At 37.8% G+C, this 26,397-nt stretch overlaps 1 protein-coding gene across 33 annotated transcripts in view; it reads left to right on the top strand.

Moving 5' to 3' along the window:
- Window positions 1–22,323, top strand: part of NRXN1 (neurexin 1) — a gene marked incomplete at its 5' end in the record, with an annotated part of 1,159,071 nt that extends 1,136,748 nt beyond the window's left edge. For 16 of the 33 annotated variants that reach the window (XM_080814815.1, XM_080814809.1, XM_080814838.1 and 13 more), the window contains one exon: window positions 21,642–22,323. In XM_080814815.1, coding sequence (XP_080670941.1) covers window positions 21,642–21,949 — 308 coding nt within the window. In that variant the 3' untranslated portion in view covers window positions 21,950–22,323. The remainder of the gene's footprint in view (window positions 1–21,641) is intronic. The other 17 variants (XM_080814833.1, XM_080814832.1, XM_080814824.1 and 14 more) reach the window with 2 other exon arrangements.
- Between the last annotated feature and the right edge of the window lie 4,074 nt (window positions 22,324–26,397).

The raw sequence follows: 26,397 nt of genomic DNA, 5'->3' as shown, positions 1-26,397 counted from the left end.
ATAGAGTCTTCCTAATCACAGTACTTGCTATACTTGGTTTTCCTCTGGCCTCAATCTTTCTTTTGCTGACTGAGTATAGGTCATCATCCTTTTTATATGTAGAATTCTCACCCTGAGTACCTAGCAAATTCAGTGTGAAAACTCTGATTAGGCTTAAAATTGTGCAATTTTTTTCCGTCCCGAGCACAGCTAAATGATTCAGTTCTTCTAGCCACTGCTTACAGGTCTTACTAACCATTCTTTATAGACCAGCTTACTGTCTCCCCCTTTCTCTGGGGACATTGGCCCTAAGAACATGATAGTGGGGGTGCGCAGAGAAGAAGAGAGGAGAGAAAGGGAGAGGTTTTTCACCATCCTCTCTCCTTCTTATTCACCTGACCTCTGCCTGTTTTCTCATGTTGTAGCATGATGGAAAGTGAGAAGCAGTTTGTTAATAGCCATACTCTAGATACTCTTTTTGTCCCATTTTCTTCATACTTATCACCATCAGAATGAATCTGGTTTGCCTGTTACTTGTTCCTTAATGCACAGCTTGCATCGCCCCAGAAGAACATAAGCTCTACAAAGCAGGAACCCTGTTCATCTTGCCCCCTGCATGGGTTTGCTGAGTGAATTTTCATTTTCTTCCACTCATTAGAGTCCGTTGCCCAGTGGACAGGGCACAGCAGCTGCGGACTGTGTGATGGCAACTGCTTCCACACTCTTGCTCCAAGTCTAATGGAACATCCCATCCTCTCCCTCACTATTTCTTTCCACTCTCCATAGCTCTCTCAGTTCATCAGTTCTCTTAAGATTTAAACCTCAAATTCTGTTGCTTCAATGTCATCTTTCTCTGTAGGCTCTTCTTGTGATCTTAACTCTCCTTCATAGTGTCTTGACAGTGTATTTCATGAATGCACCTCTTTCTCCATTATATTTTGTAAGTGAGAACTCTTTTCTACATTGGCTTTTTCTGTCCAATTCCCTATGATTTTCTTCATACCCATCTTTATCATTCATCCAGTGATGCTCTTTTGGCAGACTTGGTTATTTGTGATAGCTTCTTATGAAATCCTTAGTGTATATGTTTTTTTTTTCTATTTTCCAAATATTTTTTGAATAGCAGTGTTTTTTTTTTAAATCATATTCTAATCTGAATATTGTTTCATTATAGGATGCCCCTCCTGCACGTCTTTGTTTCTCAGTGTACCGATGTACTGGTTTTCTTAAATGTATTTTTCTGGCTTGCTTTTCATCTTGAATACAAACATAAAATAACATGGACGAAAACTGTAGTTGCGGGGTGCCTGGGTGGCTCAGTGGGTTAAAGCCTCTGCCTTCGGCTCAGGTCATGATCCCAGAGTCCTGGGATCGAGCCCCACGTTGGGCTCTCTACTCAGCGGGGAGCCTGCTTCCTCCTCTCTCTCTCTCTCTGACTGCCTTCTGCCTACTTGTGATCTCCATCTGTCAAATAAATTAAAAAAAAAAAAACAGCAACAACAACTGTAGTTGCTGCTGTTATTAGACTTTAGATGCTGTTAGATATAACTTGATAGAAATCATTTCAGATATCAGCAGGTCATATTTTGGGAAACTGATTTTTTTAGGAAAGTTACATGCTGAATTAAATATTCAGAAATGTGTATATCTGCTATGCCCTTTTCCTAATCCTTAAACAAGTGAAAGAAGATTTTTTTAAAGATTATTTATTTACTTGAGAGAGACAAAGAGTGGGGATAAGGGCAGAGGGAGAGAATCTTCAAGCAGACACCCTATTGAGTCCAGAGCCAGATGCAGGGCTCGACCCCAGGACCTTGAGAATGTGACTGGAGCCAAAACCAAGAGCCAGCGGCTTAACTGGCCGAGCCACCCAGGCTTCCCAACAAAAGAAGATATTTTTATAAAAAGATGCATAATTACTTTTACAAGTAGGTTGCCTGAATCTTCCCTGTATTTCACACTAAACTCATATGTAAATATTCAGAATCCCTGGATATTTACATATGAAGGTTCTCTAATCACCCTGGACCCACCCTCTCTTGAAAAAATAGTTTCTTCTGTGAAAATGGGTTATGCTCATTTAGGTGTGCCTTCCTAAGTTGCTATTAAGGGAACAGGAAAAATCTGGCATCTTCTTGAACACCAGTAAAGCCTACCTTTTTATCAAGTGTTTGATAAATTTGAATCACTATGTGGTTCCACTCAAAACTCTTAATGAGGAGGGAAGTTATATATTTGGTGGATTGTCAGTTTGACCGTTGATCAAGTAACATTAAATCCTACTTCACCACCCATTGCTCTCTTAAGCTCTAGGAAGAAAAATAGAACATTTACACATTCAGTTCCATTCTGCAAAAGAACATCTTTCATTCTACGCCACGCGCTTTTTCAGTGATTCTTTATGATTGCTGGGTTCTTCCCCTTTGACATTAAAATATTCCCCTATTTCTCATGTTGTTGCAAGAATTAAAACAAGTGTACTAAAGGCACCAACTGCAATGCCTGGCATGAAGTACAACATAAATGGTTGCTTTTCATTTTCCCAGTTCAGTTATATAAAAAAAGAATATTCAAGCTATTTTTTCCCTTTTACGTAATGCTGTTACTTTTCCTGGCCGAAAATTGGTGGGCAACTGATGAAACCACTCAGGCCTCCTGATGGGAAGTGTACATGTTGAAACTGGATTGGGAGCAACCCCCTGGGTGAGAACACATGGAACCCAATTAAACTTGACTGCAGCCACACCGGCCTGCATGGTTAGCGTTGGGTGACAACTTCACATTGGTATAAATTTAATGTTTGAGAATATGCTAGTGTGGCTATACAATTTAGGAGGTCTAATTGAACCCCAACTTTTAGAATGAAGCAACTAGGTCACAGGCCACCATGGCCCTAAAATGCCCGGTTTCAGCAGCCTGGACATGGGACAAGTGGATGACTTTTTCTTCACACTTCTCAAAAAAGACTTGCAACTTCTGTGCTTTTCTCTCAGCCCAGAGATATGGTTGTTAGATTAAGTGAATTAATATGTGGAAAACATGTTGTAGAATAGTGTCTTGGTCGTAATACATGCTATATGAATGTTTGCTGTTATTACAGTTTGTATTATGTGAATATACATATTTTCCAAGACTTTTTTTTTCCACATGAACAGAAGGCTTTGTAAAACAGATTTCTTTGAAATCTTATGTTTTTGATTCACTTAGTAAGCTGACAAAATGGCAGCCCTGCAAACCATTTCATGTTCCAAAATGGTCCTTAAGCCTGCCTGTGCATCTTAGTTTTGAGGCCCTCTTCTAAACAGACCCCTTTCTCCAAACTCCGGAATAAATTAGAGGAGATGACATCTAAGACTATACCTAAGGCTGAGACTATAAATGAAGATAACGAAACTCGTTGGTGTGGGAGCTTCCCAATTAGTAACTGTAAATTGTCATTTGTTACACAGGAAACAGGACCGGCTTCCTGTTTCCTGGGATCCCACTTAGGAAGGACAATCTCCTCGTAAATTTGTAATGCTTAGAATGATTTGTCTGGGCTCTTTCTATTGGGGAGGGGGAGCTAATAGGATATGGGGCCACTTTCAGATCAAATTATTTTTAAATGAGAAAAAGGAAAGCTTACTAACTAACAAAAAAATTGAAGCAGTTATAGAGGGAAAGGATTGTCATTTTTGTGGCCATCTCTTAAGCATTTGCTGAACTGATGGGGATAAGGTAATCAGGACAGCCCCTCAGAGAATACCTGTTGATTGCCCAGCAGTGACATCACATTGATTGGGGCTCAGGTTATACGAATAATGATAGATAACATTAATAACCAGTCTTTAGTGAAGATTTATACTGTTTGTCATTGTTCTTAGTACTTCATAAACATTATATTTCATTATTTTACAAAACTATGAAGTATTTTCATAGCTAGGGAGACTGAGAGAGATTAAGTTACTTTTTGTAAGATAAGAGAGCTTGTACACTCTCAAATTTAGAAAAGGTGAGCTTTTAATTTCTTGGAATGCAGAAGATTGTTCTAGAATTCAGGCACCTCACAAATACAGGATTAATTTTTTAAATGTTCATTTAAATAATTCCATGGCTGGCAGAAATTTAAATTTGATGGCAAAAGGTCTTTTACATGTATTACTATTCATTAGGCTAAATTTGCTGCAATTACCATGCAATTTTGAGTGGCTTTCCAGTGCGCTATTTTGAGAAAAGATCAAAGGATTTCTATTAAAGTGATCCCATTAACCACATTAGGAATAAAGATATGTATACTGAACAAGGCGCATCTTTTCATTAAATAAGTAATCACAATCATTTAAAGGAATATATCACTTATTAGATCATATTTTTGGAGCCTGATTAGAAGATAATTTTGTGCTACATTTAAATTTTGTGTATGTATTATGTAATTATTCAAAAGCAAGTTTAATTAGCCATAATAGCCAATACATTGCTGTTAAAATGGAAATTTTGTGCTGTAGCCAGAAAAACAGCAATAATTAGGACTTCATTTTTGGAAACATCTAGAGTATCTCCTAAGCACCAGGCCACACTGAGAGCCAATCATATAGAGTCAGGGCCCAGCTAATCATAAAGGGGCAGGGCAAGCACCTGGATTTGGGGCACTGATGGGCTAGTAGGCATTCAGTGTATAACATTCTGGTGCAGGAATCATTTTTTTCCCATGTAAATTTAATTGTCCAGAAAACTAGAATAAAACTGAATGCTGTATGGTTAAAACAGAAGAAAGTCATTAGACATCATTTATACTTGCTTTTCCCATGTTCTTCTGAGAGCAACAATATCAAAACAAAAATTACATGGGGCAAATTAAACATGCAAGGAAGATTTATTCAAGATTATTGTAATACATGGAGGCCAGAACTCAACCAGAGCTCACCTCAAACTCAACTCAACTGAAAAAAAGAAGACTGGAGAGTTTATAAGAGGTTCCATGGAAGGATCATAGACCACCTGTGTTTTGCTAAATGGCTCACCCAAAGGAAAAGTAATCCTTTTCCTTCAAATATCTGCATGACCATGACCGGAGGTGGTGTTACAACTCCTGCTCCAAGGTAGGCTCCTAACTTCCCACAGAAATTGGGATATGGGGAGTTATCACCCTTGAAGGTTATATTTCAAAGGGACAGCTCTTGGGTCCTTGAGAAAAAGAATCCTGGGTTCTAACACTAGCAAGAGGCTTTTAAAAATATTTACATATCAAAGGGGCAGAAAAGAAAATTGAAATTACAGGTTTTCTAAAGTAAATGCACAAAAAAAAGGGAGGCCAGGAGCCCAGAGGCAGGAAGAAGCCTGTCTCAAATTTGGTCAGGTCGTGGGGGATATTCAGGTCTTGGTCAATGAAGGTGAGTCCACCTTTCAAGGTAATTTCATTCACCAAAATTAGTTCCTACCAGGAAACCAGTAGGAAATAAAATAATAAAAAGTGATTTTTATTTGTTTTCAGAACACAATTTTTTTTCAGTGTGAACTGTTTTAACCTTTCTGTGATTTTGGAATTTTTTTTTTAATTGTATGTATTTATTAGAGAGAGAGAGAATGAGGGAGGAGGGTAGCGGAAGGAGAAGCAGAGTCCCCAGTGAGTATGGAGCCTGATATGGGGCTCCATCCCTGGACCCTGGGATCATAACATGAGCCCAAGGCAGATGCTTAACTGACTGACAGGCGCCACTGGATTTTTTTTTTAAACAATAAAATAGAATGGATCATTGTCACACATTAGAAAAGCTCTTAAAAGCATTTTTAAGCATTGTGATATGCAACAGGGAGTGAATATTAGTTCTGGCTGTCCCTTTGGAGTCAGATATAACTAGTTCGAGTTGCATCCCTTCCTGGTCTTGGGAAAGCTACTTAGTCTCTCTGATGCTCGATTTCCTAGTCTGTAAAATGGGGAGAATACAGTTGTTACAAGATTGAAAGAATATGACGCATACGGAGTGATTAGCAGAGTGCCTGGCACATACTGAGGGTATAACAAATAATGATAATAAACCCACTGAGGAATGGGGGACCTGTTGCTGCTGGCATTGGTTTCCAGCCAGTAGATGATTTATTCTGTCTTCTGGTAAGGCCCTCATAAGGCATAGATATGATCTGAGCAAAGAAATGAGCCATAGTCCCTACTGAGGTTAGAGAGAGCAGGCTCTATTCCAACATTTTAACTAACACATGATTGGCTGCTCATAATTATTACTTAAGAGATGAATGAGTTTGTTATGTTAGATTAAGCATACTTGAAAGTCTACAAAAAGTACATGGCTGCTAATATAGAACCTTCCTATATTGAGTAACAGAAAAATCTATTCAATAATGAGTACACAATAAATTCTTAATCAATCTACATGTATCCCACCTTGAAACACTAATAACCTTTCATATCAGAGGTCCTTATTAGAAAACACTAAAATACCATAAGAGCCTTTGTTTTCATTTTAAAAATATTCACCAACTCTGAAGGAAGAAACGGGGTATAGGTTCAGCAAAATAGAGGGTAAGTCCATCTCTTATGGGAATAGGAAATCCGGGAGGAATGAAATCATGCTTTCTTGTGATTTTTATCAAATATCTGTTTTGGTAATAGAATTGCTTTCCTGTGGAATTTTCTTGGTATTTTATGGAGTACTTTTCCTCAAATGATATCAGAGGTGACCCAGCATATTCTGAATAATACTACATGACAGGACATGCTGCCTCCATGAAGGGCCATATGCTTTCTCTGTTGGTTCATATGCTCCAAGGAGCAGCAAATGCTACACTAGACTTGAGTCTGCAGGTCTCCTCCCTGTCATTGGACTTGTTGATTGAATCACTGTCACCATTATTAACTCCTAACCCAGCCTCAGTGTTATAAGAATCCTGGCATTGGTAACAAAATAGGAAAGACAAGACTTTATTAATTTTTCAGGTTAAAAAAGGGTGTATTGAAGATGCCAATACAGACAGAGGCCATCAAAGAAAGAAAACTAGTAGAAAGAAAAGTATCACATCCAGAAGCACACTAAAATCTCCCATTTCCTTGACCAAACTTTGGAAGTCAGGGTGTCTGAGTTTAGCCACTTGCTGTGTAATCAGAAACAAAGCACTGAACCTCTGTGTACTTGACTTTTTGCACCTGCAAAATCGTGTGAATAATGGTAAATACTCATGACATTGTTGTGCTGATAAAAGACACAGCATGGAGAGCATTTAGCGTTCAGCCTGCCACATAGAACCTTTGATTATATAAACTAACTTTTATTAATTGAGGAGTAAACCATCTTATAAATGGAAATAAATGTATATCCCCTGGCAAGAAGGAGAAATGTTAGTAATTGGCACTTTAACACCTAGAAAGTTTAAAAAAGTGTTTCTGAATTCTATTAGCACAAAACTTTTCTCAGTAGCCACTCTGAAACCAGGAAGACAAGAGTGGTACGTCAGTTGGGATAAATTTAGGTTGTAAGGATGGGAAGAGAGCACATATCAACTGCTATTCTTATTTTTGGAGGAAAAAATTGCAGGTCTCTGCCCTGCTGAGCTCTTGAGAGGAGTAATTAGCCTTCCTGTGTGTGCTGGTGATCTGCCTGCTCTTCCTCCTAAGACATCCAGGAAGACAGGGCGACGTGACCTAACCAGCCACAGCACCACATGCTCCACCCCCCCACCCCCCCACCCCCAGTATTGGAGGGCCTCCCTTCCATATTTCCCAGCTCTAGGCTTGACATGCTTTCTTCTGAGGAGCTCAGTGGAGACCCTGGCTCATCTTTCACCTCAGCTCTTACACTTGCACCAAAAAGAATGTGATCTTTTTCCAACAAAAGAAAATTGAGACAGCAGTCGCTATCTGGCAGGAATATAAAGATGATCACCCAAAGTGAGTAGACCCAGTGTTAAATCAGGAAAATTATATACTGCTCTGGGGCCCAGAATGACCTGGACTTATGTAGTATGTAGACGGTCTGCAGGGACCCTGGCCAAGGAGCAGTGCAACTAGCCCCCAGCAGAAAGCTGGGCTAGAAATCCTACCCTGTATTTCATTCCGAGTACACCACAGGATTCCAGAGCAGGAAAGGAAGGAAGAACAAAGAACTGACCTAACAATTTTAGAAAAAAACCTAATACCTCATCAGAAGAGCCATTATTTCCATGACAAGAAGCCTTGCTGTCAGTGATGACTAAAGAGTGCTCGGAGATGATTGATTCATGATACCTAAAAATATAAAATACCATAATGAAATTTTGAAAGAGGGAGAAATTTAATGCACTCCAACCATGGGCGCCAGGGAGCACTGATCCGTGACAATAGAATGTTTTCCAGATAAACGGAAATGAGCTCCACATGCAGCATGACAGTTAAGGGCCCGAGTCAACATGCCTGGCAAATCAGGTGATCTTTCTGTCACTTGAATTCACAGGCCCTCCGTGCACGTTAGGCAAGTCCCTGACTGCAGTGACCCCAAAGAAGGTAATGTCCTAAGCGGTCAACATCACGGCTGACCTAGCCATGGCATGCAGTAATATTGTAGATTCCATACCTGTTGTGTGGAAGACACAGGGAGGATCACCAGACTATCCTTGTTTTTATATCATACTTGATCCTTCTCTGAGCGCTTTCATATTTATTATTCTACCCAATCTGATATTCCTGGGGACCTTGGGAGGCAAATAATGTACCACCATGATGTTTGTAATGAAAAAATGTTAACAGGGGATCGTAAATTGTTAAGGGTCACTTCGCAAGTCAGGTGCAGTACCTGGGCTAGAACCCAGTGGCCAATATTCTTCTTACCCCTCGCCACTGCTTTCCTAGGATTCTGTGCGGTACAAACTCCTTTTGCCAGAATTGACAGAGAGATGGCAGCAGGCGCAGTAGAGTGGAGTTGGAAGGGGTAGAACCGGACCGCTATGCAGAAAAGGACAACTGTCCAGTTCTACGGGAAAGGATGACCTGGAAAATACTAACAAATTGTACCGTGGTCCTAAATGCAGACACACTGGATGTATAAAGTGATAATAGCTGTAGACTTGAGTTTGAATTTTGTCTTTGCTACTTGTGAAGACTAAATAACAACAACAACAAGACTAAATAACTCATTGCAACTCAGTTTCCTTTCCTGTCAAACAGTGGTAACACCTACATCACAGAGTTGTTCCGAGGCATAAGTTAGATAACGTGTATGTGTAGGCGCAGCACAGAGCCTACCAAATACTAATAATTCAGCAAAGGTAACAGTTGTTAACTCCATAAAATAAGAAAAGGAATTTAAGCCTCAGAGGGAGTGAGAAGGCAGAGTAGCTATACTGAGCATCAGTTGACAATTATGTCATGTGAAAATGTATCTACTAAAGGTAAATCTGCGCAATATTTGGAGGGAAATTAAGAAAGTGTGCTTTGATAACACAATATACTTAAGTAAAATAACACCATGAGCTCTTCAAAACCCTGACTTTACATTGTAAATTGTAAAAAACAGAACAAAACAAAAACAAAAACAAAAACAAAAAAACATGACCAGCAACTTCTGTCCGAGAACTGGAAGTAGGACTGCAATATTCACACACACACACACACACATTCCTCACTACCTGACTTACAGTCTTGGTGCCATTTTTGTCTTCCAGTAAACCAGGTTCTCCCCAACCTGGTTCCAGTCTTGAAGATTCTTTGGAATGAATCCTTTCGGTTTTTGTAAAGATTGGTGGTTGACCTTTCTTTATGTGAAAAAGTGAAATGCATGTTAAGAAATCTGATTTTTTTTTTTTAAGATTTTATTTATTTGACAGAGAGAGTCACAGGGAGAGAGGGAACACAAGCAGGGAGAGTGGGAGAGGGAGAAGCAGACACCCTGCTGAGCAGGGAGCCCCATGCAGGGCTTGATCCCAGCATCCTGAGACCACAACCTGAGCCAAAGGCAAACGCTTAATGACTGAGCCACCGAGGCACCCCAAGAAAAGTGATTTCTGAGTGTGTGTATTCCTAGGTGTTTTAGTCATTGAGCGACCAGAAAAAGAAGATATTTTGCTATTGAAGAGTATAGTTGAGTAAAACTCAGTAATGGAGAGTATAATCTACATTTCAAAATATAGCTCTTCTGGCATTTTCTGGAATTTAATCCATTTTGATGAAAAACAAAGTCTCTCCAGGTTCCCTAGCTTTGAAGCTGATTTTCTCAATTATTGCCTAGATGGCTTTTCTTTTGCTTAACAATAATAGGAAGTTTGTCCTGACTGATAAGGCTCTTTTCAGCTTCCTTTCCAGTAGAAGCAGTCTTGAAAAGTACCCTAGAAACTTCTGCAACTATTCTGCTTATTTTGAGAAAAGAGCTCCAAATTAGCTCTCAACTATTTGTAGTGCTATGGGTGTCAGATGATGTAAATAAGACAACCAAACTGGAGACTTTTAACTTGGTTGACTTTAAATAACTTAGTGACTTAGTCATTGGAAATAAGTGGCTTATTACTTGGAGGCATAGTGAAAATAAATGCAGATAGGATACTTGCATTGAAATAAATTGGTCCCAATTTTCCTAAGCACAGGAGAAGTGATTTCTCGTTTCATGAGATAAATATCCTATTTTCTCGTTTTACTGAAGATATTGAAGAGGCTGGAAGTTAGGGAAGTGTTGAGGGAATATTTAAGATCTCACTGCCAGTGTTTTGCCCACCTGTTTATTACCTCTGAAATCAGAGGTCTCTCACATTTCCTTAATGGTTAAATTCATCCCAGTCTACTCCTGAAATGGACTTAACCAAAATCTCTTCCTCTAATCAGTCAGAAAACATACATTCTATAGCATGTGTGTGTAGTCTTCGTTGGATGTTAGAAGGTGAGGGAAGTGGCAGAAAAGACAGATAGAATTATAGGAAGCTATCAAAGGCCTAGCTACATGGTCTGGAAAGGAAGAATCAACCCAACAGAAATGAAACGTTTAAGTAAGCTTTCACAATGGTGTGGGCTCCATACCAAAATGGAGGTTGTCCTATATGGTTGAGGGAAGACTGGGATCAATGTAGGTTTCCTACAAATCCCCCCATACATCTTCTTGATTCTGTTCTCGCAGCTTCCGGCCATTCTATCTCACAGTTTTCCTTCTTTACCATCAGTGGCTTTCCAGAGTTCAAAATAGAAACCTGGATCATTCTTCTCCTTTAAGTCTCAATTCAAATACCTTCTACTCTGAGAGACTTTCTAAAGCCTCCTCATTATTATCTCTCTTAGTACCAAATTTTGTGCTGCCTTCTGTTACTGAATTTTTAAATTTTAAAATCATCTTGTTTTCTTATATTTTCTTTGATATTTCTAATACACTAATATAGACCCATGGCTGTCTTAGGTACCTTGATATCATCAACATCTAATATGGTACATGGTAAATTGTTGTTACTCAATAAATATTTGTTGAAAAATTTTAGTTAGCTTTTTCTACTTGGTTTTATCCCCCCGCCCCCTTTTCCCATCTTCATACATTAACCAATGGTAACAATTTGACATGAATCTTTCATATATCTTTCACCATGTTCCTATTAAAAACATATAAATATAGGGTTGTTCTTCTTTCTTGCCATATAGAAGTAGAAGCATGCCATATGAATGAAACTAGATTTTCTCCTTTACTAATATATTATGGACATGTTTCAGGTTGACAGATTTGACTCTAACTCCTATTTTCAACGCTCATAAAAGTCTAGACTATGGGTGTGCTGTAATTTATTTAACCATAGCCTTGTTATCAAACTCTTAAGTTTTTACACTTTTTTCTTTTCTTCTTATAACATTATAGCAAACATTCTGTATTTATATATTTATATGCTGGTATATTTCCCAAACTGAGGTTGCTTGATAAAAATATTTGTGTATTTTTTTTAACTTGTATCATTGTAAATTTCAAGCATATAATAAGTTAAAGGGCTGTATAATGAGCTCACATGTACCCATCATCCACTGCAATTTAATCTTTTTAAAATTTTAGGAGGTATTATTAGATTACTTCCTAAAAATGATTGAAGAACTCATATTCTCACCAGCAGTATTGCCCATTTCCCAAATAAATATGTTTACCACATTATCACTATTTCTTTTTTTTTATTCCTCTAGTTTTGTTAAAAAAAAAAACAACTCATTTTATTTTGACTTCTATTCTAGTGAAATTGAGCATCTTGCCCTACATTTAATCACCCATTTGGATCTTCTGTTCTCTGCTTGCCTGTGTACATTTTTGTCCATTCTTATATGGGTTGTTTGGTCTTTTTCATGTCACTTGATATATGTTCCTTGTATTTTAGAGGTATTAACTCTTAGTGTGTTATATATGCTACACATATTTTTCCTCTCCTTCTCATTTGCATTTTCACTTGGTTAGTGACTCCTTTTTTCCCAATAAAATTGTTGCTTTTTATGAAGTCAAATATGCTGATCTCATCATGTATGGCTTCATTGTATGGCTTATAATCCGTATGTTAAGTTTTATATCCACCTTCAAATTTCTTCTCACCCCCCCCCCAACATTCACTGTGCTACAGCCATTCTGGTTTTTGTTAAGTTTCTGAAAAACAAGCTTTCTTTCCACAAGGTCATTCCTCCTCATTCCTCCTGACTAGAAGACTCCTTTGCCCACTTTTTACTTGTCTAGTCTCTAAACCTTTTCCATGTGTCAGCATAAATGTCACCAAGTCAGGTCTTTCTGACTCTCCAGTATAAATCAGAAACCCTTATTCTACTCCTGCATGGTACTACCCTTTTCTTTCATCACACATGTTCCAGCTGTTGCTTTTAAGTTTAACTGTATGATTCTTGGTTGGAATACTCAAGGTCCATGATGGCAGTGTCAAGTGTGTATGGTTATCCACTTTACCCCGAGGACCTAACACAGTCCTTCAGACATAACTCTGGTTCGCTATGTTTTAGTTGACAGAAGGAGTGGATATTCTTAAGAAACTTCACAAAAGATAGAGCAGTAAGCTAATTTTGAGGAATATGTAGTATTGAGCCAGGCACGATGAGAAAGATCATATGAGCCAGGCATGTGGGTAGAATTTTATTGGCATGTGGAAACGAGGGGCAGCAATAAAATTATGACTGCAGATTCCTTTGAAAGAAAGTGAAGACAAATTTGAGTAGGTAGCTGTGGGCAGACCATGAAGGTCTGATACTTCAGTAAATACCTTGACACTTTCAAGGGTTCTGACAAAACCTTATGGGCACAATGACCATGTTAAATTTTATGAAGCCTGCGGATGACTAAGCTATAGCTGCACAGTTTACAAAGTATTCGGTGATTGAAGAGCGGGCTTCTGTAAATGCCATGATCCTCTGGCTTCTCCCAGAGATGAGGGAGCATGTGTGTGTTGCTCTATTAGTTTTCACTGTGACCAAAGTCATACAGGGTATGATTGTCTCTTGCCTTTTTAGTCCCATGTGCTGTCGTTTGAGGTAGTAGCTTGCCCTAGTTGGTGCTTCCTGTCCTCCAGGCACAGGATGAGTTTTTCTGAGGCTAGCATACCCTCCCATGTAGTACTGAGATCTCTGGTAAAGATAATCTCTCAATCTCCCAGGGGTGTATCCCTTCACGCAGGTGCCTTTGTGTCTTTGAAAGAGGAAAATGTTAGGCCAAGCAGCCACACAGGTAGCAAAGTCTTATTGATTTCCAAGTTCTTTCTGAATCTCCATTTTATTAGAAGGGCTAAGACATGTCAGACATGTCCTCCCTCAAGCCTTTTGTCTGACCTGCACGAGCAAACTTCTGAATATGCAAAGCATGGGTGGAGTTGATGGCAAGGGAAAATGGGAGGGATTTGAAACATCCAGCATTCATCACCTTTCAAAAAACTACAGTGTGAGCTGAAATTAGCGCATGCATACAAATCTTTGCCTACCTGCTTTCCTGCAGCTGTGGCATTTAAACGTGTATCCTTTTGAGGGATTGCATCATGATTGTTTCTTCTGACCCAGGTTGTGTTGAAGCACAGAGGCAGAAAAAATAATAAACTTTATTTTTCTGGAGATGAGGGACAAAACTGTGCTAATCTCAATTTACAAACACCCCAGGAGCCTACAATTCCAATTTTCTTTTCACAGTATTAATGAAACTGAGTACTGGAAAAATCAAACCTTCCCCCATTAATCTGAAACCATTTTCAAGACTAGCCTAGAATTATAATAATTTCTACATCTATTAAACACAGTACAGTGCTCTGTCCTAATGAGATCATTTTAGACAGCTTTTTCCTACATGGGGTGGAGACAGAAATTTTAAATTGATCACTTTTACTTTATGATAAAACCAGAAAGACTGGTCAAAGACTCTTAGAAAAAAATTCAATAAATGCATCTTGCCAATAAGTTTTAAAAAGGATATTGTAAGATAGGATATCTAACAATTCCAGGTGGCAAGATGATATATGTTGAGCATTATGGAGTTTTATAATCCTTTATATACCCTCCTGATCTGAAATATATAGCTCATGTTCTGTTTTTTTAATCATTTATCATTTCTTATCATTTCAATCAATTTTTATGATTTTATCATTATGATACCATTTTAAATTGGAAGTCTCTTATATTTTTTCCTTCAAACTCAAAAGCAGAATTTTCATTGTCATCAGTATATAGTGAAATTCTTGCTTCATCCTCGATGTGATAGGGTCATGGTTGATGACATACCTCTACACAAAGAGTCTATATTGAAGAAATAAAACCAACAATAAGAATTGCCTGGAAACTGTAATCTTACCCTACAAAGCTAAGTTTGGAAACAACATAAATATAATAAGGTTACAGTGAAAGAACAGCTCATCCAAGTATACAAAATAGTTTCATAAAAATGACAATTTGAGTGATAAAAAGAGCATCTGATGGCATGGTTATTGCCTTGGTGAACTCACCAATGGAAATATAAGGTCCCACCTTATATTTCCCACCCAACCTTCATTTTATGTGACAGGAATTAGGGCTTTAAACATCATTTCTCAAAAAGTATTTTAAGAACATAAATCAAGAGCAGTTTTACTTTTTCATAACAATATCTGGTTGCTGTTTTTCCAGTCTCAGAAAGAATAACCAAAGGATGCCAGACACTTTCCATTGCAGAGGGAAGCCTCTTTGGAAAAATTGGCTAATGTTCAAAAATTTACCTTCCAGAATACAATGTTATTTTAGAGCTTCAGTTGTGAATCATCTTGCTAAGTAAATGTGGGCTTTATATCCCCCATTTGCCTAAACTAAGGTTATGACTAGATACAATCTGAAAGTGGCAAACTGATAAATACAGGCTCCAGTGCAAAGCGTGATGACTTAATGTGCCCTACACGTCCCCATCCGCCTAACCAAAGTTTTTAAAATTTGTAATAGAAGAGCATTTATTGTGATAAAGTATATGATTTTATTCTGTAAACAAATGTAGAAGGTTAAATGATAAGGTAAGCCATTCCAGTATGAAACACAAAGACTATGTTCTGGTGAAACAATCACATTTAGACTTCTTTTTTTTTTTTTTTTTTTTTTTTTTTTTTTTTTTTTTTGCCAGTAAAGACTCTTTTGTATTGTGATTTGAGGTTAGGAGCTTGGCAATAGGTTTTATCACTCATTGAACACCTTGCTGACCCGTTATGGTCTCTGAAGGCCATTTTCAAAGACAAGTCACGAGCTGGGAGAGGGCCACCCAGAAGAGGTAGAGAGGGGAAGTAGAAGGGAGAGCAGAGAGGAGCAAAGGGTTTGGTGGCAGAGGGTCAGAGGGACTGGTGAGGAGGGAGACCTGCCACAAAGTCTTCTCTTTTCTCTTCTCTGCCATAGCCTCATGGGTCACTTAAGCATGCTTGTTCCATGTGTTTTTAACTGGATCTAAATGAGTTCTTATTTGGGGAAATGATGTTCTTTCACAGATGTAGTGCCAAAGGCTGTCAAAAATAAAGAAAGAACATACATCAGGACAGTTTCTCTTCCTGTTGTGGTAGTTTAAAATAACTATCTCAGCAAAGCTATGGATAAGCTAAAATTTTGAATGTTTCATTTTTAAATTTTTTGGGAAAGTACAAATGCATTTTTATTCTTTTTATGTGGCAAGGCATGGGGATGTGTCTTTTGCTCTGAACATTTTCCATAATGAATTATTATCTCATATGAATAAGCTGGGTTAGGGTATAGTGGGGAACTACGTTAATTAGGGTCCTAATACTAGAAAGACTGTGCCTGTCTAAATAATCACAATATTAATCAGACAGTGAAAAACAAGGAAATACATAGAGCTGACATACAGGATTCTTGATCAATCTGGGCCAAAGCAGACTATGTAGATGGCTTCTGAAAGAGACTGTCAGGTCTTACCAAATATTTGACAGAGATAAAGGGAGAATTAAAAAATCAGTTTTTATCTGTCCTCTAAGATAGCAATGTTTACCCATCTCTGGGTCCAAGGAATACTTTCACAGCCATTTATCTGAAAAGTAGCTTCTATGAAAGAGGCTATAACCCTTTTGACGGCTCTTTGTCCTTGCCAGTGCAGTCAGTAGCTTCGGAATCATTTAGGCAGTATCAGAAGCCTTCATACGGCCCTTCAGGTGTGTGGACATGCCCCCCCCCCACACCCACACACAGATAGCAAACCTTGTAGTTTATTCTATTCCGGGGGACTCTGAGGGTTACATGATGATGGGCATGAATGACACAGAAGGAAGATCATCTGTTGTTTTAGTGTTCACATAAATTGTGTATCATTCATGATGCTTTCCTACTTTATGAATCATGGAAATGGGGTATAAATGGGCACTTAGGATATTTCATCTACTCTTTCTCTCTCTCTCTCTCTCTCTCTCTCTCTTTTTGGCTTCCAACCTAAGCCTCAAATCAAAATACATGTGTCACCCCCGCAGCTGGATGCTTACTTGCCTGTTTTCAGTCAGGAGAAAGGACCCTTAGGTGCTCTGGCTTATTCAGTACTCATTCCTGGTCCTGCTCAAGTTTTCCATTGACCTGGGCTCTCTGTACCTCTGGTCCATTTAGCTTAGTTTCACCCCGAAGTCTGCTAGCTTTTGACCATTGACAGACTTACCCCTAGTGTGTATGTATTCCATTCTCTCAGCTCCCTCCTTGACTCTTACCTGTTTTGAAAGTGTTCTCATCACATGCTGGGACAGGGAAAGGTAGACAGAGTGAAAGTAAACTGTAGTTCATTTGTTTGGTTTTTAGCACTGCTGAGAAAACATATTTGGATTGTCATATTTATTTAAAATCTCTTGATTTAGTGTATTATGGAGTGTGAAGGGAATGCAAAATTCTCAAGTGCATGAAATAAAAAAATTGCGTATGGATCTCTCTGATCAAATTCCTTTTTTCTTATTGCTACAAAGGGTTAAGAGATGACTCTGTTTCCTTTTTTTTTTTTTTTTTTAATTTTTTTATTTTAATAAACATATAATGTATTTTTATCCCCAGGGGTACAGGTCTGTGAATCGTCTGGTTTACACATTTCACAGCACTCATCATAGCACATACCCTCCCCAATGTCCATTTCCCCACCACCCTCTCCCATCCCCCTTCCCCCCCGCAACCCTCAGTCTGTTTCTTGAGATTGAGTCTTTTATGGTTTGTCTCCCTCCCAATCCCATCTTTTCATTTTTTTCTTTTCCTACCTCCCCCCAAACCCCCCCACCTTGCATCTCCACTTCCTCATATCAAAGAGATCATATGATAGTTATATTTCTCCGATTGACTTATTTCGCTAAGCATGATACCCTCTAGTTCCATCCACGTCGTCGCAAATGGCAAGATTTCATGTCTTTTGATGGCTGCATAGTATTCCATTGTGTATATATACCACATCTTCTTTATCCATTCATCTGTTGATGGACATCTAGGCGCTTTCCACAGTTTGGCTATTGTGGACATTGCTGCTATAAACATTCGGGTGCACGTGCCCCTTCGGAGCACCACGTTTGTATCTTTAGGATATATACCCAGGAGTGCAATTGCTGGGTCGTAGGGTAGCTCTATTTTCAGTTTTTTGAGGAACCTCCACACTGTTTTCCAGAGTGGTTGCACCAGCTTGCATTCCCACCAACAGTGTAGGAGGGTTCCCCTCTCTCCGCATCCTCGCCAGCATCTGTCATTTCTTGACTTGTTAATTTTAGCCATTCTGACTGGTGTGAGGTGGTATCTCATTGTGGTTTTGATTTGTATTTCCCTGATGCCGAGTGATGTGGAGCATTTTTTCATGTGTCTGTTGGCCATCTGGATGTCTTCCTTGCAGAAATGTCTGTTCATGTCCTCTGCCCATTTCTTGACTGGATTATTTGTTCTTTGGGTATTGTATAAATTTTCACCAAATTATATAAGAAGACATTTAGCTTTTTTGGCCATTTCTACTATTCTCTACATTTAAATTAATATGAAATTTCCTCAAAAGTTTTCCAACAATCATCAAAATAAACCATTAATAAGTGAAACCAGTGCATAATTTATAAATATCTTTACATTTCTCTAGCCTTTTTTTAAAAAAAGGTTTTATTTATTTATCTGAGAGAGAGTGGGGAAGAGCTATAGGAACAGAGAGAAGGGGAGAGGGATGAGTAGTCTCTGTGCTGAGCAGGGAGCCCAGTGTGAGGCTGAATCCCAGGACCGTGAGATCATGACCTGAGCTGAAACCAAGAGTCAGAAGCTTAACAAACTGCGCCACCCTGGCACCCCATATTTCTCTAGCCTTTTATTGCACATCTGGGAGAGATGTCTTTGGTGTATAAATACTTCTGATCTTAGCACAAAGGTTAAGAAAAATGTCACTTACCTTCAGATGTAAAGCAAAAACAGAAAAAAAATTAAATAATCAGTGAGATATGGAAGCAACTATATATTGCAAACAGACCTATAATAATACCTGTGGTGGTTATTAATTTTTAAATGTGAATCAGGGGGGAAAAAGGATAAAGTGTTTCATCACTGGGTTTTGGCACTTTTTTGGTCGGTTATTTTTAAAAAATGATACTTAGAATCTTTATTTACATGTGGGTTACAGAGATATTTTTAGTCCTGCATGTGACTTAAGCAACATTTTGGCTGGAGTTGCAAAAAAAGGCGAGTATTTTCCTTAAATAGGAGGTGTTTATCAAATGCCTGTATGGCAAAATTGAGGCTTTGCTTTGGTCTTTGCATCTCATTCTAATTTTAACATCAACTTGTTGTTGCTGTGCTACTTACATGGTTGTTGTGACAATATATCAGAAATATTAGAGCAGATAAAAATAAGATTAAAATTCTTGGATAAAATAGTCCATTTATGATACCAGTTCCTAGCTAGAAAAAAAAAATGAGCGTATATACTCTTAGTACAGAACATTTCAACCCTGCATTTCATTAAAACTCTCAAGTCTTCTTAGCATGAACTATGTGATTAGGATTTTATATCCATTCTCTCCATTCTTCTCTGACAAAGTGAGATCATGATGAAAAATGTGTTTAAAATAAAGACATTCCATCAGGATGGGGGAAAAGATTTAAGTACCATTTAAATAAAACCCTTCCTTTAGCGTGAAGACACCATGTTAAAAGAGCGATCCACAAATGAGCCAGTAACAAGTTGTCCTTCAGTGAAAGTCCGCAGCTGAGCTAATTGGCAGACCTGGGCAAAGATGGCTGTCTTTGAAAGAGCAGGCGCTGTCTTTGGTTTGTGAGGGAGTGACAGAGTTCCTGCAGTAGGTTCTATTCTTCTTAAGAGGAAATTAATTTCCTGTAATCAAATGCCGTGGATTACAGTCTTTGTCTCCTTCCCCCTTGGCCACAGAAGCAACAACAAGGCTTTTTATTCAACAACATTACATGGGCTTTTGTAAACTCAGCAGTGACATTGCATTGAAATGTTTCACCTGATACATTTTACAGCTCCAGAACACAGCGTATTGCTGCTTTGAGCCTGAGAACTGTAACTTTGTCAGTGGCTCTATATGTAAGGCTTTATTTGGGGAAGGAAAGGAAAGTGACAGCAAGACACTCCCCCATGATGCAGAAGAAATCTTGATGATGTTTGAAAAATGGCATTACAAAGCAGTACAGAGCTATAGCTGGTAAATGACTACCAATATTTAATAGGAACTTTTGTAGAAATATTAAAAAATAGCTACTAAATGATATTTAATAATAGTAAAAAGCACAGTTTTAGTCTTGAACTGTTCAATTTCTGTATAAACACACACCCCACTTATATACACATACCTATATGTCTGATATGTATACAATCTTTAATTCATTCTGTATAATTTGCAAAAAATACTTTGAAAATTACAGCAATTTTAATTCACTACACCTGAAAAGTAATTTTTTTTCTGTAAGACAAAGGAGAAGACAGAGATTCAGAGAAAGAAAACACAATCCATAGAGAAATAGTGACCTGAGTCAAAGATAAGATAGATTTTTTTTTTAAGATTTTATTTATTTGACAGACAGAGATCACAAGTAGGCAGCACAGCAGGCAGAGAGAGAGGGGGAAGCAGGCTCCCTGCTGAGCAGAGAGCCCGACTCGGGGCTCGATCCCAGGACCCTGGGATCATGACCTGAGCAGAAGACAGAGGCTTAACCCACTGAGCCACCCAGGTGCCCCGATAGGATAGATTTTTATCTCTGTACAGTTCCTATTTTAAAAATCCCCCCCCAAAAAGTTAATTTTGTAAAGAAAAAGAGTTTCTCCCTGCCCCCCAGATCCTATTCGCAAATTAAATCCCAGGACTTTTTCTTTCTGTCTTTCATCACTTTCAGTGCCTGACTATGCCCTGGAGAAGACATTAATGAACCCTGTACTCCATTTCTTGTATCCATGGAAGAGCTTTATTTATACTTGGGAAAGACTTGAAGGAGAATTTTGCCAGTTGAAGAAAAGTAGGCTAGCCAGTCTTTTATTCATTATTATCTATTAAGCACTGAATTTTGACTTATACCCAATTTAGAAAGTCTGTAAAACTGAGAAAAAAGAATTTTCCTTCTTCACCTTCCCAAATTTAGTTTTGGTGGCCACCCAACCACTGCTAATGGATCAGCGAAGCATATATACTTATATGAATAAATAAACCTCCAAAACTATTCAGTTTTGTTTTAGTTTGTAAAGATGTGACTAAAATCATGCTTTTACAAACGAGTGAGAGACGTCTTCAGAATGTCTGGATTATCCTATTTTCAATACCATATTCATTAGTGTATGAGGCAGTATGATTTCTAAAGTAATACTAAGTTCAGCTATCATAATTCAGAGTCTAGAGTTTACCCTAGTGGTCTGCATGAACATCAATTTGGTTGCTAAATTAATACTCTCTGATATTATAACGTAGTGTCATTATAATTTTATTTACCATGTTGGCTTTATGATTTTTCACCTGACACATCAACGTGGCCCTTAAGAGCTACATGAAGCTTATTTGGGGCTGCACTTACAAAATCTTGTTAACAAAACTGATCTGTGATAAAGAACAGATGGAGACAAATCTCTCCCCAAGTCCTTTGATTCATAGTCCCTAGTTTTTAGTGACCACGAGGCATAGGGATTGCTACCTTTAGCAGCAGTAGACTTTTCCTAAAGCAGTAGATGTTATTCCATTAGGTATGGAAATAGATGGTGAATGTTAATATAGCTCTCGGGGGTTCAGTGAACTTAGTAATCACGCTGTTTTTCTCACCCTCTTTCCTACAGCTAACCCAACCCGAGCAGGCGGGAGAGAGCCATACCCAGGCTCAGCAGAAGTGATCCGGGAGTCCAGCAGCACCACGGGCATGGTGGTGGGGATAGTAGCTGCGGCCGCCCTGTGCATCCTCATCCTCCTCTATGCCATGTACAAGTACAGGAACCGGGATGAAGGCTCATACCATGTGGACGAGAGCCGAAACTACATCAGTAACTCAGCACAGTCCAATGGGGCTGTCGTAAAGGAGAAACAACCCAGCAGTGCGAAAAGCGCCAACAAAAATAAGAAAAACAAGGATAAAGAGTATTACGTCTGATCCCAAGATCTTAAAAAGACCCTTGTATAGAAATAGTCTTCATTTTATCTGAGACATAATATAAACTTATTTACTTTCCTTTTTACGAAGCACATACAAAAGAAGACAGGGAATGCAATCAGGAAGGAAAGACTGTTTTTAAAAAATAAAAAGTATCTCATGCTCTTGTTTCTCCAAAAAAGAAAGGAAAAAAAAAACAAAAAAACAAAAAACAGGGGCCAATAAATTCCCTAACATCCACAGTGTTTTCATTTACTCTGCCTGTCTTTATGTTGCTGGAACATTCCTAAAAGACAGTGATGACCGCACGCATTCATAAAGCAAAGGAGTATTACAACATCAAGGCACAACACAAAAACACAACACACACCACAAAAAAAAAAAAAAAAAAAAAAAAAGAAGCTACCTATGATCCTGGATTTAGCCAAAGTGCTAGCGCTTTCCTGAGAAGTCAGTTAGTCCGATTGCCAGAGAAGACTGTGTCATTTTGAATGACCCAACCTGCAAACCTTTGGGTTTGCCACCTGGCGCAACTGGAGCGGTGGTTGGAACTTGCATTTGAAACAAAGTGCTGGCTTTTTTGAAGACTTGTGTAGGAACACATTCAAAAAGCCCCCTTTCTGGTTGTGAGGGAAAAAAGTATGGAGGCCTTATTTTCAACAACGTGAAATATAAGGCACATTTCACACTAAAATTTCAAAACAAACAAACAAAAAACCAAGAGGGCATAGATGCAATCATTGGGAAATTTTCATGCACGCTTAATATGTTATTACATATGTTTATATAAAATCCATCTCTGTGTGCTTTCTGGACTGTGATAAGTGACGTTTTATAGCCTGTTGTATAGAAAATGCAAAATATATCTCTGCTCTTCAGCCATTTTTGGTAAATTCAATGTTATAAGTGTTGCTAAGTATAGGGAGTTTTATGACATCAGAGCAACAATTATTTCAGGGTTTTTGTTTTTTTTTTGCCACCATTATAAATTGCCACAGTTACTTACTTTTTTAAAAAAATTACAATGTAGTGTTTATTCTAAGGAAGATATGTATGAATGTATATAAAAAGACTCAGCTACTTTTTTTTTCTAACATGTACAGCTTTCATTCTGTTGCAATTAAGTTTTAGTATTTGTATGAAGGTGTGAATTAGAAGGTAAAATATATACATATGTATCTTATAATCTTCTTTTCTCCCCCCAATACTCACATTTTCCACATACTTTCATCATTTACAATCACACACACACACACACACACACACACACAACCAATCCAGAGGACTCCATCAGATATGATGGAAAACCCGAGCATATGTGTAACAGCAAATGTTTACTGACAAATTGAAAAGCAGGAAGGAAGGAAGATAATTGTGCCAAGGTATCGATGATAAATGGGGTGATTTGCTTCACTGAGATCATGCTCTCAAGAAACCCTGAGAATATTTTAGTCCCTAATGAAATGGAACCTTTTCTTATCAAATAGAATATCACTGGTATATTGCTGCATGAATATGAACCATTATGTAAGGGAGGTTACAGAAGCAAAATTGGTTAATCTATACCTTAACCCTGGCTGCTGCAATTAAAAACTTTGTTTCCAATAAAATTTCATATATATATATATATATATACATATATATATATATATATAGTCTCTGAACCTGATATGCATGATGAACACTTTGGAAAGTAAACATTTTCTCAACTAAGAAAGTATTTTCAGTAATTTTTGATTCTGTATTACTATCCATCTAAAAAAATCATTATTTGTCGATTATTGACCATATTTTAACTTCTCTGGTTTTACGTATATACCATTAAATATAGTTTTAGTTTAACACACATTAAGTAATAGAAAAGTATAGATTATACACTTGTTTTTGCATATGGTATCAACGATGTTCATAGCAATAAATTACTAATATGAGCAGGCAATGCAAAGGAAATGCATTATTAGATTGGAAGGTGATGCCTCAGTAAAAATTGGTCGCGTTACTTTAACATCTCCTAAATGAATGATATTAGATTTCATAAAAGAGAATACCTTTACAATTAGCTTTAATCAGCAAAGGCAAAAAAAAAAATGCAAAACATCTTTTGTGATACTTTAGATGATGAAAAAAGCCAAGAAGTGGCCTGGATTTCAGACATACAGCACCTTAGAAATACGTATAATTTATAGCAAATCACCACTATCTATGGTTGCCAAGTAATTGTGGTGTGTGAAAAGTCTTAAAGGCTTTTCATGACCCAGAAAGTAGAGGTTTAAAACTAAAATTTAGTATCCATATCTTGTGTTTCAGATTTTCTTCTTTTTTTAAGTTGCTAGCTTCAAGAATTCATGTCTTTTTTTTTTTTTTTCCTCTCATTCAGTCTTACTCAGGGAAAGCCAGTGAAATAAGAAGGTAAATATGAAACCACTAATTTACATCTTGAGGTTTTAAAAAGAAACAGTTGCTTTTCCATATGATCTACTGAACTTGAACTAGTTTCCATCTGGAAAGATTCCAAAATCTGATAGAAAATAAATAATGGTATTTTTAAGCAGTATATCTATGAAGCATGTTGTTTGGGATTGATTTCATTGTTTCTTTCCAGCATAAATTTTAAAATTTCATGCAATGATGTAATCTAATATTGTCAGTAAAAATACTTCTAATGTTATTGGCCTACACAAAATCTAGCAATTTTTTTCTTTTTTTCTTCTTTCTTTCTTTTTGAATAGAGAAAGAAAAGAGAGGAACATGAGCTAGAGAGAAAAAAAAAAGACATGAATAAGATCCTAAGTATCTTCATACCAAATGTATCCGGGTTCCATGAATAGTTTGCAGTCAACAGGATTTCACACTACCTGGCATAAAATTGATTACATGTCTAGACTGTAACTTTTCTGATTGAGTATGCTTCTTTTTTATCCATGTAATGTGTTGCCTTTAAAAACAAACAAACAAACACAAATACTACAATAATGTGTGAGGTGGTCAGTCCCCAAGACATCAAAGGAAGGCCACATAACCCTACCCTTCTAGTACTTTGTGTGATTGGGTATCTAAGGGTTTTGTTTTGTTTTTTTTTCTGTTGCAAGGCCAATTTATCCATTATTGGAAATGCTAAGCAAGTGGAATTTACTGTTTTGTTAATAAAATATTTCTTAATACAACTGTGGATTTCTTGATTTAAAAAAATATATATATGCGGCACCATTTTGGAACAAAGTGGCCCCATAAGGAAGACTGAGTTTGAAAGGAAAACCTGCCCTTTAGACAAACAGGGGAAGAATATCGCCACTATTTTTCTGGAGTTTAACGTTCATTAAGTGCATCTACATTCATAGACATAAAGATATAGCCATGAAATGTACTTTTGTTTACATCTGTTCATCTTGCTGTCCAGGAAACTGCAAACTCATAAAAAGTAGTTAAGAACAACATGAAGATGCTGATTTCATACATACGATTTTCTCTATAAAAAGCGGAATAATTCAAGTAAATCTGTGATTAAACTCCAATACTATCACTTACTAGCTACGAGTTACCTCATTTCTCTCCCTCTTCGCATTAGTAAATTAAGGGTAGGGCACCCAGGTGGCTCATTTGGTTAAGCAACTGCCTGTCGGCTCAGGTCATGATCCTGGAGTCCTGATCAAGTCCCACATCAGGCTCCCTGCCCAGTGGGGAGTCTGCTGGTCTCCCTCTGACCCTCCCCCTTCTTGTGCTCTCTCTCTCATTCTCTCTCTTTCAAATAAGTAAGTAAATTCTTTAAAAGAAAAAGGTAATAATACCAACCTCCCAGGGTAGTAAGGACAATAAGAACTAATGTGCCTTGCACGACTAAGTGCAAAGAAAAGGTGGCTCCTTGTGTGCTATTGTTTTTCCATAAGAATAATGAATTCAAGAAAACATGTCAAAAATGTTTTCTCAGGTTGTGCTATTTGAAAAATAAAAATTCAGAAGACAAGTGTGTAAAGGAATATACTTTTTCATCTCTCACTAACTATTTTTTCCCGCAAAAGCAAAGTCACTGTGGAAATGAGATGATCCTTCAATTACTTTCTGTAAGTTTCAGTCCCACTGTTAACTGGCAACTGATTTAAAACTCTGGCCTTTGAGAGTAATCTGATAGGAAAGCATGAGTTCGGTCTTTTTCTCCTTTTTCACAGTAAAATGTTTGAACATGAGTGTTTAAGCCATTTTATACCTACCTTGTTCTAGACACATATTATTTCTTATTAACTCATAACTTTAAATATAATGGGGGAAACAATCTACCTCTTCTCAATGTCTAAGTTAAAGGCTATGTTATGTAGCTTACCTTAAAAATGTAGGAATTTTTAGGGGCACCTGGGTGGCTCAGTGGGTTAAGCCTCTGCCTTCAGCTCAGATCATGATCTCAGGGTCCTGGGATCAAGTCCCTCATTAGGCAGAGAGCCTGCTTCCCCCTCTCT

Source organism: Martes martes, assembly GCF_963455335.1.
Source record: "Martes martes genome assembly, chromosome: 9".
In the NCBI taxonomy this organism is placed as follows: Eukaryota; Metazoa; Chordata; class Mammalia; order Carnivora; family Mustelidae; genus Martes; species Martes martes.
The sequence above is the reverse complement of the archived record's forward strand: the minus strand, read 5'-3'. Positions and strand labels throughout refer to the sequence as shown.